Genomic DNA, 13,617 nt, shown 5'->3' with positions numbered 1-13,617 from the left:
GCTGTATTATCTCTCGGAACCCCCGGGACCTCTTAGGAAATGATAAGATTCAGAGTTGTGTTCAGACTTGCTTGAATGTTTCTTATGTGTTTATTCATTCTTCCTTGGAAATACTGGTGTGGGGCTTTAGCAAGAAGATGCTTAAATTAGGAATATTTTTGTGTCAGTAGTTCTGGGCTTGAGGAGAAAAATATATATATATATATATCAACACACAAGGCTCTGTTTAACAGCGTGTCAGTAATCTCTTATATAAGGGCTTAATGGCCGCAGAGTGAAATACAACAATCTTCACACACTTTCCTCCAAGGAAACTTTTTTGGGTCATTTTTAGCTTCTTATTCATAGCAAGCAATACAAAATAAATTATTTAGGCCCTGCTTTGGAGGCAGGGTTTGGGGTTTGGGGTGGAAACATTTGAAATACGGTGGTGTGGAGATGTAATGGTGTGGGATTGGTGTTGCAATATTAAATGTAATAAATCATCGCAAACAACTTTATAAAAATAAAATTAAAAAGAATATTTGCTTCTGGTCAGGAAGATAGGTCAGGAGCTCAGAGCCCGTACTTCGTGGTGGGAGGCCCTGGTTTGACCCCAGCCCCCGAGGCCCCCTGAGCACCGCCAGGCGTGACCCTCCCCCTAAAAAATAAAGTCTCTCTCTTTTCTTCCTTCCTTCCTTCCTTCCTTCCTTCCTTCCTTCCTTCCTTCCTTCCTTCCTTCCTTCCTTCCTTCCTTCCTTCCTTCCTTCCTTCCTTCCTTCCTTCTCCTTCCTTCCTTCCTTCCTTCTTCCTTCCTTCCTTCCTTCCTTCCTTCCTTCCTTCCTTCCTTCCTCTCTTCCTTCCTTCTTCTTCCTCTTCTTCTTTCCTCCCTCCTCCCTCCCTCCCTCCCTCTCTCTCTCTCTCTCTCTTTCTTTCTTTCTTTCTTTCTTTCTTTCTTTCTTTCTTTCTTTCTTTCTTTCTTTCTTTCTTTCTTTCTTTCTTTCTTTCTTTCTTTTCCGTTTGCAAGCCCCTTGGCTTTATTGATAGTCTTTGTGTATTTTCTGATTCCTAGTTCTGAGTCTTCTTACATCACTTCTTTTGTTTAGAAGGCCCTTCTCTTCTGAGATTTAATAAAAATAACCATTTTTTTCAAGGCTTCATTTTTTTCTTATGACTTTCAGCCCATCTGGAATTAATTTTGATATGAGATCTGGTTTTTTATTTCCAAGTAGTTAACCAATTATATAAGTCCTATTGGCTTTTGTTTTTTACCTTGTGATCTTGAAAACACACTCCGTTATGTAATCTAAATGCAGATTGCTTCTAATGTGTTAAAAAGAAAAAAATCTGATCTAGGTTTATTTATTTATTTATTGCTTTTTGGGTCACACCCAGCGATGCACAGGGGTTACTCCTGGCTCTACACTCAGGAAATTGTCTTGGCGGTGCTCGGGGACCATATGGGATGCTGGGAATTGAACCCGGTTGGCCGCGTGCAAGGCAAACGCCCTACCCGCTGTGCTATCGCTCCAGCCCCTAGGTTTATTTTTAAGCATATAAGTTGTGCCTGTCATTTATATAGTATTATTTGACTTTTTAATTTTTGTTTTATTTAGTTTTTTAAATTATTTTAAATTATGTTTAAATTATTATTTTTATTATTTTTTTGGTTTTTAATTTTTTTAAATTATTGTTTTGTTTAGTTTCTTTGTTTTATGAGACCACACCTAGCGATGCTCAGAGCTTACTCCTGGCTCTGTGCTCAGGGGCCATCCCTGCAGTGCTCTGGCACATGGGACTGAACCCAGGTTGACGGCATGCAAGAGAAGCGTGCTATTCGCGGTGCTGTCTCTCTGGCACCGAATAGCTGGTTTTAAGTAATAGTTATTTTTTTTTGTTACTTTTTGGCATGTGTGTATACACTGACTTGTCCTGAGTCATATTTAACCTGTAAACAGAATTTCTTTGGGCTTACTCACGTTACACACACACACACACACACACACACACACACACACACACACACACACGGGTGTGCGAGCACGTGCATGTACACATGCGTGCTGAATGCACAGGACCCCTTCCCTCTCCCCCTCCCCATGGTTGCCAGCATTTCAAATTCGTTGCAGTTTTTAGCTGCGCCAGGAAAAATGAATCGAGGGCGTGGTGCCTTTGACGGGGCGTGCAGAGCCCCAGAGCTGTACGTACACGTCTCCCGCCTGCGGTTCACGGTTATCTGCGTACCTGCCCTCGTCGGCTGCTTTTATTGCAGCTTTCTTCCTTGTGTACTGCGATGACACACTCCCCAGGCCGGATGCCCTTGTTGCGATATGCTGCTTCATAGAAAGAGAACATCAAACATCTTCATCGTACTTAGTTTTTTCCTGGTAGAGCCGCCCCCTCTCTCAGGCCACTCTGCTTAGAGTGAGTGTCTGCATGTATAAATCATTCGTGTGTGTGTGTGTGTGTGTGTGTGTGTGTGTGTGTTTGTCATTGTTGAAGGAAAGAAACCCGGCATTGTGCGTTACCTACCGCCCCTTGAATGCATGCTCCCTCCAAAATGCTCCCTCTGAAATGCTCCCTCTGAAATGCTCCCTCTGAAATGCTCCCTCCAAAATGCGTAGTTTAGCGCAGGAAGCTCTCTGGGCAGTAACACAATCCCCGCAGCTGCAGACACGGGGCTCAGGGTCCCAGCACCACCCCAGCAGCAGAGTCTGAGTTTGCAGATAGCTTCATCTCCCTTGATGGCGTTTTGTCTTATTTGCAGATATTTTATGTGTGAGTGTGTGAGAGAGAAAGTATATGTGTGTGTGTGTGTGTGTGTGTGTGTGTAGGGTGTGGTTATGGTTTGGACATCTTAAGGGATTAATTGTGCCTTCGTTTTTTTCCCTTCTGTTTAATCCTGTTTCTGTCTGTCTGTCTCTCTCTTTGCAGGAAGAGAAAAAGAAATTTGACAAAGAGACAGAAAAGAACTACAGCCTAATTGATAAGCATTTGAACTTGTCTGCGAAAAAGAAAGACTCACATTTACAAGAGGTATCATTTGTGTTGCTGCTCTGCCAGCTGGGTTCTAAAACTGGCGCATGTCTTTTTTTTTTTTTGAAAGGTGTGTTTTTGGGAAACACCTTGGGTTATGGAGATGGGAAAATGTGAAAGAGTGAGCAGGTATTGTTATCTTGACTTAGGGAAAGAGCAGGACAGAGAACCATCAGCCCTCAGTGATTAGGTATCGATTTTTCAGTATGAAGTTTCTTGGCTGAGTGTGTTTTCGTCGGGACTGTGTTATTTCAGGCATCAGTGATTAATCGGCTTCAAGGTTCTTATGGGAGTGGCTGGATTGAATAAGTACATGGACCCTTTTGCTTTCCTGTTAGATCAGCCTCAGTCTTGCAAGCCCCACCCCTCCCCTCCCCACCCTTCCCCCTCCCCCCTCCCTGCATCTCCTCTCCCCTCCCTCCCCTCTTCTCCCCTCCCTTCCTCTCCCCTCCCCTCCCTTCCCCTCCCAGTCCCTCCCTTTCTCTCCCTTCCCCTCCCTTCTCTCCCCTCCCTCCCCTCCTTCCTTCCCCTCCCCTCCCCTCCTCCCTCCCCTCCCTTCCCCTCCCCTTCCCTCCATTCCCTTCCCTCCATTCCCTTCTCTCCTTTCCTCTTCTTCCACCCCACACCTCCCCTCCCCTCCCCTTCCCTCCCTTCCCCTCCCCTCCACTCCCCTTCTCTCCTTTCCTCTCCTTTCCTCTCCTTCCACCCCACACCTCCTTTCACCTCCTTTGCCCTCCCCTGCTCTCCCCTCCCCTTCTCTCCCTTCACTCCTCTCCCCTTCCTCCCCCTTCTCTCCTCTTTTCTGTCCATCAGCATCCACCTCACCCCTCCGTTTCCCCCTCCCCTGCCCCTCCCCTCCTTCTGCCCCACTGGGGTCTGTACTTAGCAGACTGGCAGACCCTGAGACCCCGGCACCCCCCTTCCCCGCCATTGGGCGTCCCCAGCTGTCTGTCTCCCTTGTCCCTAGCACCTGGGCTCGCGGGGGCTGCCTGGCAGTGCTGGGGGGCTTCTGCCTCTAATCCCGAACCTTCTCCCACCTGCCCCCGGGCTGGTGCTTTCCCAGCCCCGTCTCCACCTCTGCTCTGCGCGCTGTTCCTGTGTCAGGACTCGGGGCCTTCCGTGTCCCCTGCTCAGCCCCCCTCCCCCCTTCCTGGATCCCGGGCTCCTCCCCCCGTCACTGCCTCTCCTGTCCCCTCAGAGCTGCCTCCAGAATCCAGACTCCCCCTTTCCTGCCTCCTCCACCGAGACCCACCTGCCCCTCCTAACAGGCCAGACGGGGGACGCACAGGGAGGTGCTCGCCTTGCATGACCGGCCGGGGTTTGAGCTCTGCTACCCAACCAGTCCCTGGACCCACCAGGAGTGACCCCCGAGGGCAGAGCAGAGACAGGAGTGACCCCCGAGCACAGAGGCAGGAGTACCCCCAAGCACAGAATACAGAGCCAGGAGTGACCCCTGAGCACAGAGGCAGGAGTACCCCCAAGCACAGAGTACAGAGCCAGGAGTGACCCCTGAGCACAGAGGCAGGAGTACCCCCTAGCACACAGAGCACAGAACCAGGAGTAAGCCCAGAGCACAGAACCAGGAGTAAGCCCTGAGCACAGAACCAGGAGTGGCCCCAGAGCACAGAGCCAGGAGCAACCCCCGAGTACAGAGGCAGGAGTGAGCCCTGAGCACAGAGGCAGGAGTACCCCCTAGCACACAGAGCACAGAACCAGGAGTAAGCCCAGAGCACAGAACCAGGAGTAAGCCCTGAGCACAGAACCAGGAGTCGCCCCAGAGCACAGAGCCAGGAGCAACCCCCGAGTACAGAGGCAGGAGTGAGCCCTGAGCACAGAGGCAGGAGTACCCCCAAGCACAGAGCACAGAGCCAGGAATGACCCCTCCCCCCCGAGCACAGAGCACAGAGGCAGGAGTGACTCCGAGCACAGAGCCAGGAGTGCCCCTGAGCATCCCCGGACGTGACCCCAAAGAGCAAAGCAAACAAACGGAAAACCCAAAGAGTGCTTGGAAGAGGCAGCTGGGTCGGGGGTGACAGGGTTTGGCTGGGGTTGGGGTGTCCGGCCCCCGCCCAGCCCCGGGTAGGTCAGCTCAGGCTGTTCCACACCACACCTGTGTGCCCAGAAACCCCTCACGGTCCTGACCCAGCCGGGACTGTGGCCTCACCGCCCCCCCCCCCGACCTCTGACCCCCCAGGCCGACATCCAGGTGGAGCAGAACCGGCAGCACTTCTACGAGCTGTCGCTGGAGTACGTGTGCAAGCTGCAGGAGATCCAGGAGAGGAAGAAGTTCGAGTTCGTGGAGCCGGTGAGTGTGGCGGTGCAGGGGGGAGGCGGGAAGGGGTGCGCAGTGTGCATGGCTGCTCAGGGCTGCTTGTCGCAGGGCTGCGGGCCCAGAGACCCACCCAGCAGCGTCCCGCCTTCATGGCAGGGGCCATCAGCTGCCCTCACACCAGTCATCCCAGCCTCCCCCTGCCCCTCCCCTTCCCCCTCCCCCCACACTCTGCCTTTCAGCCAGCCAGAGCTTCCCCTCGCCCTGGGGAGGCTGGTGGCCGCGGGTGTGAGCGGCTCTGGGACCTGGCCTGCCCCGTGACAGGGTTTGGGCCTCGTGCGTCTGGCTTCCCCGCACCAGGCCACGGCCACGTCTGGGCGGGGGCACAGAGCCGGCCGCTGGCCCGTGACTGGGCTCTTGGCGGAACTGGGTGGCCGCGCTGTCATGGCCATGAAGACCGCTTGACGGACGTGCAGTAATGGGAGCCGGTTTAATGCATTTGAGCTATTTTCTTTTTTTTTCTTTCCCCCCTTTTTATTGATTCACCATGAGACACAGTTACCAAGCTTTCATGTTTGAGCTTCAGCCACACAGTGATCAATCACCCGCCCCTTCATCAGTGCACATTCCCCACCAGCAAAGCGCCCAGTACCCCAGTAACCCCCGCCCAGTCCCGCCACCACTCAGACCTGCTGAAAAGGCAGTGCTGGAAGGTTTGTTTTGTGTTGCTTGTTATGGATAGCTCTCGTGGCCGCGCGCTCTAGGAATTCTAAAATTTTAATAATTAGCGGCTGGAGTGATAGCACAGCAGTTGGGCGTTCGCCTTTCACGCGGCCCACCCGAGTTCGATTCCTCCGCCCCTCTCGGAGAGCCCGGCAAGCTACCGAGAGTATCGAGCCCGAGAGGCAGAGCCTGGCAAGCTGCCTGTGCGTATTGGATATGCCAAAAATAGTAAGTCTCTCAATGAGAGACATTACTGGTGCCCGCTCGAACAAATCGATGAGCAATGGGATGACAGTGACAGTGACAGGGTCGGGAGAGATCTCTGCAGCAAGCTGCTGGGTTCCGAGATTTTTTTTTTTTTTTTTTTTTGTGTGTGTGTGTGTGTCTTGAGCTATTTTCTTTAAAAAAGAACTGCAAGGTGATGAGAGGAGCTAGATACTAGCTGTCATTACTATCATTATTGTCAGGACTATTGTGCCATTACTGTTGTTACTCTGGGTACCATTGTTACTGCCAGCACCATTGTTGCTACTACCGTTATTCTAGGTACTATTTATTACTGCCACCATTGTTACTATCCTTACTCTAGGTACCATTGTTACAATGGTTACTGCCAGCACCATTGTTACTACTATTGCTACTCTCTATTACTATTGAGTACATTGTTACTATTGTTATTGCCAGCAGCATTGTTACTCTTGCATACCATTGTTACTATATACCATTGTGCCAGTCCTCTAGAGATATCACCACCTTCAATCTGGAAGGGGAAAATGGTTAAATTAGAGCTTTTTCGGGCTGACAAAGGGACTATGGACCCTGCTGCACGAGGGGAGAAATCTCATGTTACCTCAGTTTTAATGGGTTCCAGTAAATTGGTTGGATTTTAGAAGTTATCGACATAGCACTATTGTTACTATTGTAACTCTCAGTACCATTGTTGTTGCTACTGTCAGCACCACCGTTAGTGCTTTAACTGTCTGCGCGGTTGTTACTGTTACTACTGCGATTGCTACTCTGTTACCTGCACTCCTGGCCAGGCTGGTGTTTGGTGCTAACTCGGTCCCTTTTTCTCCGTCTCAGATGCTGTCGTTTTTCCAGGGAATGTTTACTTTCTACCATCAGGGCCATGAGCTTGCCAAAGACTTCAATCACTACAAGATGGAGCTCCAGATCAACATTCAGAACGTAAGGAGCCGAGGCTTTCGGGCCAGGGGTGGTTTCAGAGATGTCCCTGCGCCTGTGGGGACTTTGCTCCTCAGGCGTCCCCAGCTGGGGCTGAGCTCAGCGGCTTATGCTGTGCTGCCACCTCCTGGTCAGTGTGACGCACTGCGCACCCTCCGGCCCCCTGGAGGCGGCACGGTCGCCACCTAGTGGTGCTCTGGAAAAGTGAATTTTTTTTTTTTTTGAAGTTAAACTTTGGGGTTATTCTTGACTCTATACTCAGGAATTACGATGCTGGAGATCAAACTCAGGTGGCAAGTGCCTTGCCCGCTGTACTATCTGTCAGATAGTTTCAAGATAGTTTTCTAAAATTTGTTTTGGTGTTTAGGGCCATATCCTATGATGCTCAGGGCTTACTCCTGGCTTTGCACTCAGGAATCACTCCTGGTGGGACATGGGGGACCATAGGGGATATCGGGGATAGAACCTGGATCCGCTGCGTGCAAGGCAAGTGCCCTACCTGCTGTGCTTTCCCTCTGGCCCCTTGAAAAAATGAACTTTTCTGTCATTTTTCTCCTTTTCAGAGGTCCCCCTGTATGTTTTCATTGTCACGATTTCACAGTTTGTTTTGTTTTTTATACTTTATTTATTTTTTCTTTTTGGCTCACACCCAGCGATGTTCAGGGGTTCCTCCTGGCTCTGCACTCAGGAGATACTCTTGGTGGTCTTGAGGGAACCATATGGGATGCCGGGGATCGAACCCAGGTCGGCTGCAGCAAGACAAATGCCCTACCCACTGTACTATTGTTCTGGCCCTGCTTTTTATACTTTTTACACTGCTCAGACACCCTGCCCCCATCTCTGGGGACATGCAGCACCAGGCTTAAAGTGTGTTGGCTGGGGACTGGAGCAATAGCACAGGGGGTAGGGCATTTGCCTTGCATGCGGCGGACGCAAGTTCAATCCCTGGAGCCCCATATGGCCCCCCAAGCACCGCCAGGAGTAATTCCTGAGTGCAGAGCCAGGAGGAGCCCCTGAGTGTGTTGGGTGTGACCCGAAGAGCAATAAATAAATAAATAAATAAATAAATAAATAAATAGGGGCTGGAGCAATAGCACAGCGGGTAGGGCGTTTGCCTTGCATGCGGCCGACTCCGGGTTCGATTCCCAGCATCCCATGCAGTCCCCTGAGCACCGCCAGGAGTGATTCCTGAGTGTAGAGCCAGGAGTGACCCCTGTGCATCGCCAGGTGTGACCCAAAAAGAAAATAAATAAATAAACAAACAAATAGTGTTGGCTCTCGGCCTGTTTACATCACGGAGGACACCTCGTGTCTTTGTCACGTCTTGCCTCCAGGTGAGAACTTTTAGGATCTCCCCTGGGTAGAGATCTGTTTGTCCTCCAGTTCTGAATCCTCAGCGGCTGGAGCAGACAGACGGACAGACGGACTCCTGGCTTAGACTCGGGGCTTGTGAATGGCGCCCCATGTTTTCTCTCTCGCTGGTGTATTAACTACGGGCTGCTGCTGTTTGGGCTTGGGGACCCCCGGCTGGCGGCTGGGTGGCTGGCGGGGCTGAGGCAGAGCCTGTGCCCTGTGCGCGGCCACTCCCGGCCCCGCCGTCCCTGCCCCTCCCAGACCGGCCCCTGTCGTTCCTTTCCTGTCCCGGCCCGTTCTCGCAGCTGCTGGAGGTGCTGTGAGTTTGCGCGTTTTCTGGGGGTCTTGGGTGTAGGGGTCCGTCTAGGCGGGGTTGGGGAGGCGCGTGCCAGTGTCCCGCTTATGGCCGGGCAGAGAGGAGGCATGCCGGCCACTGTGTTTCCTCTTCGAGCCCCCCAGCGTCCCCCAAGCAGGTTTCGGCCTTGATTGTTGCTGAATTGTGGGTGAGTGGGGAGGGGGTGTCTCTGTGCATCGTGGGGTGCTGGGCTGCGGGCTCTGGACACGGTCAGCTTCCTCCCGGGCCTTGGAAACGCGCTTTGTCTCCGGCGGGTGGACGGTATTCTCCTCGCCCCTCCACCTGGGGTCGGGCTCGTGACCTGGGCAGTTCCCTGGGACGCAGCCTTGAGTTTCCCAGGTGCTTCCTGTTCATGGTGTTAGGGCCACGGCTGGGGGTGCTCAGGGCTGACTCCTGGCTCTGCACTCGGGGCTCACTCCTAGCGGGGCTCGTGGGGCGTCTCTTTGGGGTGCTGGGACTTGAACCCGGGTCGCTGCATGCAAGGCCAGTGCCCTGCCCCCTGTGCTGAGGCTCCAGCCGCAGGGCTTCAGGTTCTGAGGGGCTCAGGGGACAGCGGCCTCCAAGGACGCGCGTCACAGCTGCTGCTTTGTGACGTGGGAGAGAGACGCAGGCCAGAGAGCGAGGAAGAGTCTAGAAGGTTCTGGAAGGTGCTGAAGGAAAGGCCCAGCCCAGCTTCTGTTGGCTTCTCGTCACCTCTCCGTTCTCTTGCTCTGCACAGTAGTCCCGGCAGAGGGGACCAGAGGTCGGTTGGGACAGATGTAGGAAGTGCTGCCACTGTCACTGTTACCCCGAGCAGGGCTTAGTGGCCTTCCCCTGGCCAGGCCCCAGCTCACCTCCTTTCCTTCCTGTGGCCCCCAGTGTCCACCGCTCCCCTGGCGGCGCCCACCCCGCAGGCTGTCCCGTCCTCCTCCGTACCACTTCACTCGTGACTCTCTTATAATATTTTGGTTGGGAAACGCCTGCATACGGGCCTTTTCCTCTTTCTGTTTCTGGGCCACCCCCGGCCACTCTCCGGGCTTCGTCCTGGCTCTGTGCTGAATCCCTCCTGCTGGACCTCAGGGGACCCTGGGGATGCCAGGATGGAACCCGGGTCGGTCCACTGGCACGGCAAGCACCCTCCCTGCTCCGTTACGGCTCCAGCCCTTGGTCTGCAGCTTCAAAGAGATACAAGAGGGGGCCGGAGCGATAGCACAGCGGGTAGGGCGTTTGCCTTGCACGCGGCCGACCCGGGTTCAATCCCCGGCATCCCATATGGTCCCCCAGGCACGCCAGGAGTAATTCCTGAATGCAAGGCCAGGAGTAACCCCTGAGCATCGCTGGGTGTGACCCAAAAAAAGCAAAAAAAAAAAAAAAAAAAAAAAAAGAGAGAGATACAAGAGAATTTAAAACGTCTAACGTTCGTTTAAAAAAAAAAAAAACAAATTCATTTCAGACGCGGAATCGTTTCGAAGGCACGAGGTCCGAAGTGGAGGAGTTGATGAATAAGATCCGGCAGAACCCCAAGGACCACAAGCGTGCCAGCCAGTTCACGGCCGAGGGCTACCTGTACGTGCAGGAGAAAAGTAAGCGCCGTGCCCCCCCCCCCCCCCCATCCGCCCCAGCTGCCCCGGGACCCCACTCGCCCCCACCCCATCCGCTCTGCCTGCCCCATCTGCCCCACGTAATGTGCCTTGTTTGTACCATGGACCCCATCTCCCCCGGGTGCCCCGGGGCATTGCTCTGCCCCCATATCTGCGACGGCACCTCGGGCGTGTGGGGGAGCCCGGCTTCCCACCCTAGAAGGAGCACTGAGCACCCCCCTTTCGGGCCACACCTCCAGATTCTGCGCCTCTTTTGGTGTCAGGCTGGGTGCTGGGCGATCTTGTAGCTTACCTTTCCTCCTCTCTCCTCGTCTTGACTGCTGACACGCCGCGCACACACAGACGTAGGTACACGCTCGTGTACTCACACACAGACACGCGTACACATTCGCTCTAAGCTCTCCTCTAGACACACAGCGGGCGTACACACCAACACACAGACAGACGTGTGCTCTCACAGACCTGTACTCGCTCACAAAAGCCAGACATGCATGTGGGCCCACACACTGCGTCACACACTCACTCACATTCACACCGTTACACTCCCACATTTCACATCCACGGACACCGAAGGGTGACTTCACAGTCACACACGCTGCCCTACACATCCCCCAACCTTCCTCCTTCCTTTTAACCTCAAAAGCGATCGATTCATTTTTGCTTTGTTTACTTCTTGGGACTGGAGCGATAGCACAGCGGGTAGGGCATTTGCCTTGCACACGGCCCACCCGGGTTCGATTCCTCCGTCCCGTTCGAAGAGCCCGGCAAGCTACTGAGAGTATCCCGCCCGCACGGCAGAGCCTGGCAAGCTACCTGTGGCGTATTCGATATGCCCAAAACAGTAACAACAAGTCTCACAATGGAGACGTTACTGGTGCCGGCTCGAGAAAATTGATGAACAATGGTATGACGGTGCTACAGGGCTATTTTTGGGGGAGAGCCACATTGGCACTTTTCGGGGGCCTTCTCTTGTCTCAGTGCTTGGGGGTCCTCCCGGTATTTCTGGGAGGCCGGGGGTGGGGTGCAGAGACCCAGCCATGGGCTTTCGGTCCCCCCTCACCTCTGTCTGTCCCCGCCAAGCTGGGCTCCTCTGCCCGCTGCCTGGGGAGCAGCAGCTCTGGACGGGGGCCCCCTGTCTCACGGACTCCCGGGGCGCCCTTGCCTGAGCTCGTGGGCGGCGCCTGCCCTGGCCCAGCCTGACCAGGAACCTCAGGGCAGCCCCAGACTCGCCAAGGCTGGGTCTCGGTTTCCCAGACACAGCGGTTCTCTGTCCAGCATCTGTCCAGCATTGCTTCCTCCTCGCGGGCAGGGAGGGTCACTGGCTCGCCCTGATTCTCTTCCTCCCTTCCCACCTGCCCGGGCCGCGCCCCTGCAGAGTGGCCCTGTGCCTCTCACCGCCGCAGCTGCCCCCTTAATGCTTCTGTTCTAAACTGCCCAGCAAGGACCCCGAGAGGGTCTGGAGCGCCAAGTGGACCTGGAGCCCCAGGATGCCATTTCGATGGAATTTTTCCTGCCTTGGATTCTGCACTTTTGTCCTTTCTGCGGGGTTGGGCTTGGATCCAGAAGCATCACACACTGGGGCCGGGGAGAGAGCACTGATGTCCAGGCTCTTAACCGTGGCTCAGCCGGGTTCGGTCCCTGGCACTGCTTATGGTTCCGTGAGCCCGGAGCACCGCTGCGTGTGGCCCCAAAACCAAAATATAAAAAGCAGAATAGCCGTATAGACTAAATGGGACTCTTACATTGCCCGTGAGTTCCTTACCACCTGGGAATGCACGAAACATAATGGGCAGATAACGTGGGTCAAGCAAGCAAACAGTTTGAAGAGTGTGCTTGTTTAAAACATTTTTTGATTTATTTGAATTGGGCTTGGGGCCACACCTGGTGGTGCTCAGGGCTGACTCCTGACTCAGTGCTCAGGGATCATTCCTTATGGACTCAGGTACCCCAGGGGGTGTCAGGGATCAGACCTGGGTCAGCCGGGTGCAAGGCAAGTGTCCAGCCCGCTGTACTCTCCCTCCAGCCCAGAAAAGTGTGTCTTGACCCAACACTCTGGGTTAACCGGAAGCCTTAGATCTCGTCTCGGATCTGCTTCCCCCGGGAGACAGCGGAATGGTGATTCGCTTCACAGAATCTTGGCCTCGTTGCCTGGCTGCGTCTTGGCTCTCAGGAACGTGACCTGGGGCTCATCATACCCGCCCCTTTACGTTTCTGAGGTAAATCGTGTTGGACTGAGCGGGAGACATGGTCACAGGCTGTGTTTCTGGTTAAGGACCCGCCCCGTTTGGATCCAGCTGGGTGAAGCACTACTGCATGTACCGGAAGGCCGCGAAGAAGTTCAACATCATCCCGTTCGAGCACCGGTCGGGGGGCAAGCTCGTAAGTGCTTGTACTGTGTGCGTGTGTGGGACACGGTGTCTGCCTGTGGGCCCGGGTGGAAAGTCGAGTCCGTGTTTGCCTCTCGGGGTAGGACCCAGTGTCGCTAGAGGCAGCTGACGGGCTGGGCCTCGCGTTCAGACGGTTCTGGCAGCTGCTGAGGCCCTGCAGTCAGGTGCCAAGGGGGTCCGAAGCTTTCATAGCCCAGAATGGCCACTTGCTGCTTCCCTGTGTCAAGTCCGTGACCAGACAAGCCATCGTCCTTTTGGGAAAGAAAAGGCTGAAAAGGGGAGCTGAGACGCTGGAGTGTGTGGGAGCTGTCCCTCCCCCCCAAAATCCAGCATTCCCAGGCTGGGACAGCATCAGGGCAAAGTCTAGAAAAACCTTGAACAAAGGATAATGGACTCCCCCCCGCCCCCCCCCCCCCCCCATTGCTAGATGGTGATGAAACGGACACTTTGTTTATTTAAAGAAGTTTTATTGGATCACCAGGAGATGCAGTTACAAACTTGCATGATTGCATTTCAGTCACACAGTGCTTGAGCACCCATCCCGCCCCCAGTGCCCATTTTCCACCACCATTGTTCCCGGTGTCCCACCGTCACCCCCACTCCCTGCCTCCGGGGCAGGTTCAATCCTTCTTACTCTCTCTCTAATTTTGGGCATTATGGCTTGCAATACAGATGCTCAGAGGCCATCGTGTTTGGTCCTTGGTCTACTTCCAGCACACATCTCCCATCCCAGGCAATCCCTCCAACCAT

The 13,617-nt window shown here is 54.1% G+C and overlaps 1 protein-coding gene across 1 annotated transcript in view; it reads left to right on the top strand.

Annotated features, from left to right (window-relative positions):
* ARHGAP10 (Rho GTPase activating protein 10) overlaps window positions 1-13,617 on the top strand; it is a 217,318-nt gene that overhangs the window by 73,342 nt on the left and 130,359 nt on the right. Inside the window, 5 exon segments of the mRNA XM_055144565.1 lie at window positions 2,918-3,015; window positions 5,210-5,320; window positions 7,091-7,195; window positions 10,333-10,462; window positions 12,753-12,859. Of these exon segments, the coding sequence (XP_055000540.1) occupies window positions 2,918-3,015; window positions 5,210-5,320; window positions 7,091-7,195; window positions 10,333-10,462; window positions 12,753-12,859 (551 nt within the window).

This window comes from Sorex araneus, chromosome 7, assembly GCF_027595985.1.
Source record: "Sorex araneus isolate mSorAra2 chromosome 7, mSorAra2.pri, whole genome shotgun sequence".
Classification (NCBI taxonomy): Eukaryota; Metazoa; Chordata; class Mammalia; order Eulipotyphla; family Soricidae; genus Sorex; species Sorex araneus.
The sequence above is the reverse complement of the archived record's forward strand: the minus strand, read 5'-3'. Positions and strand labels throughout refer to the sequence as shown.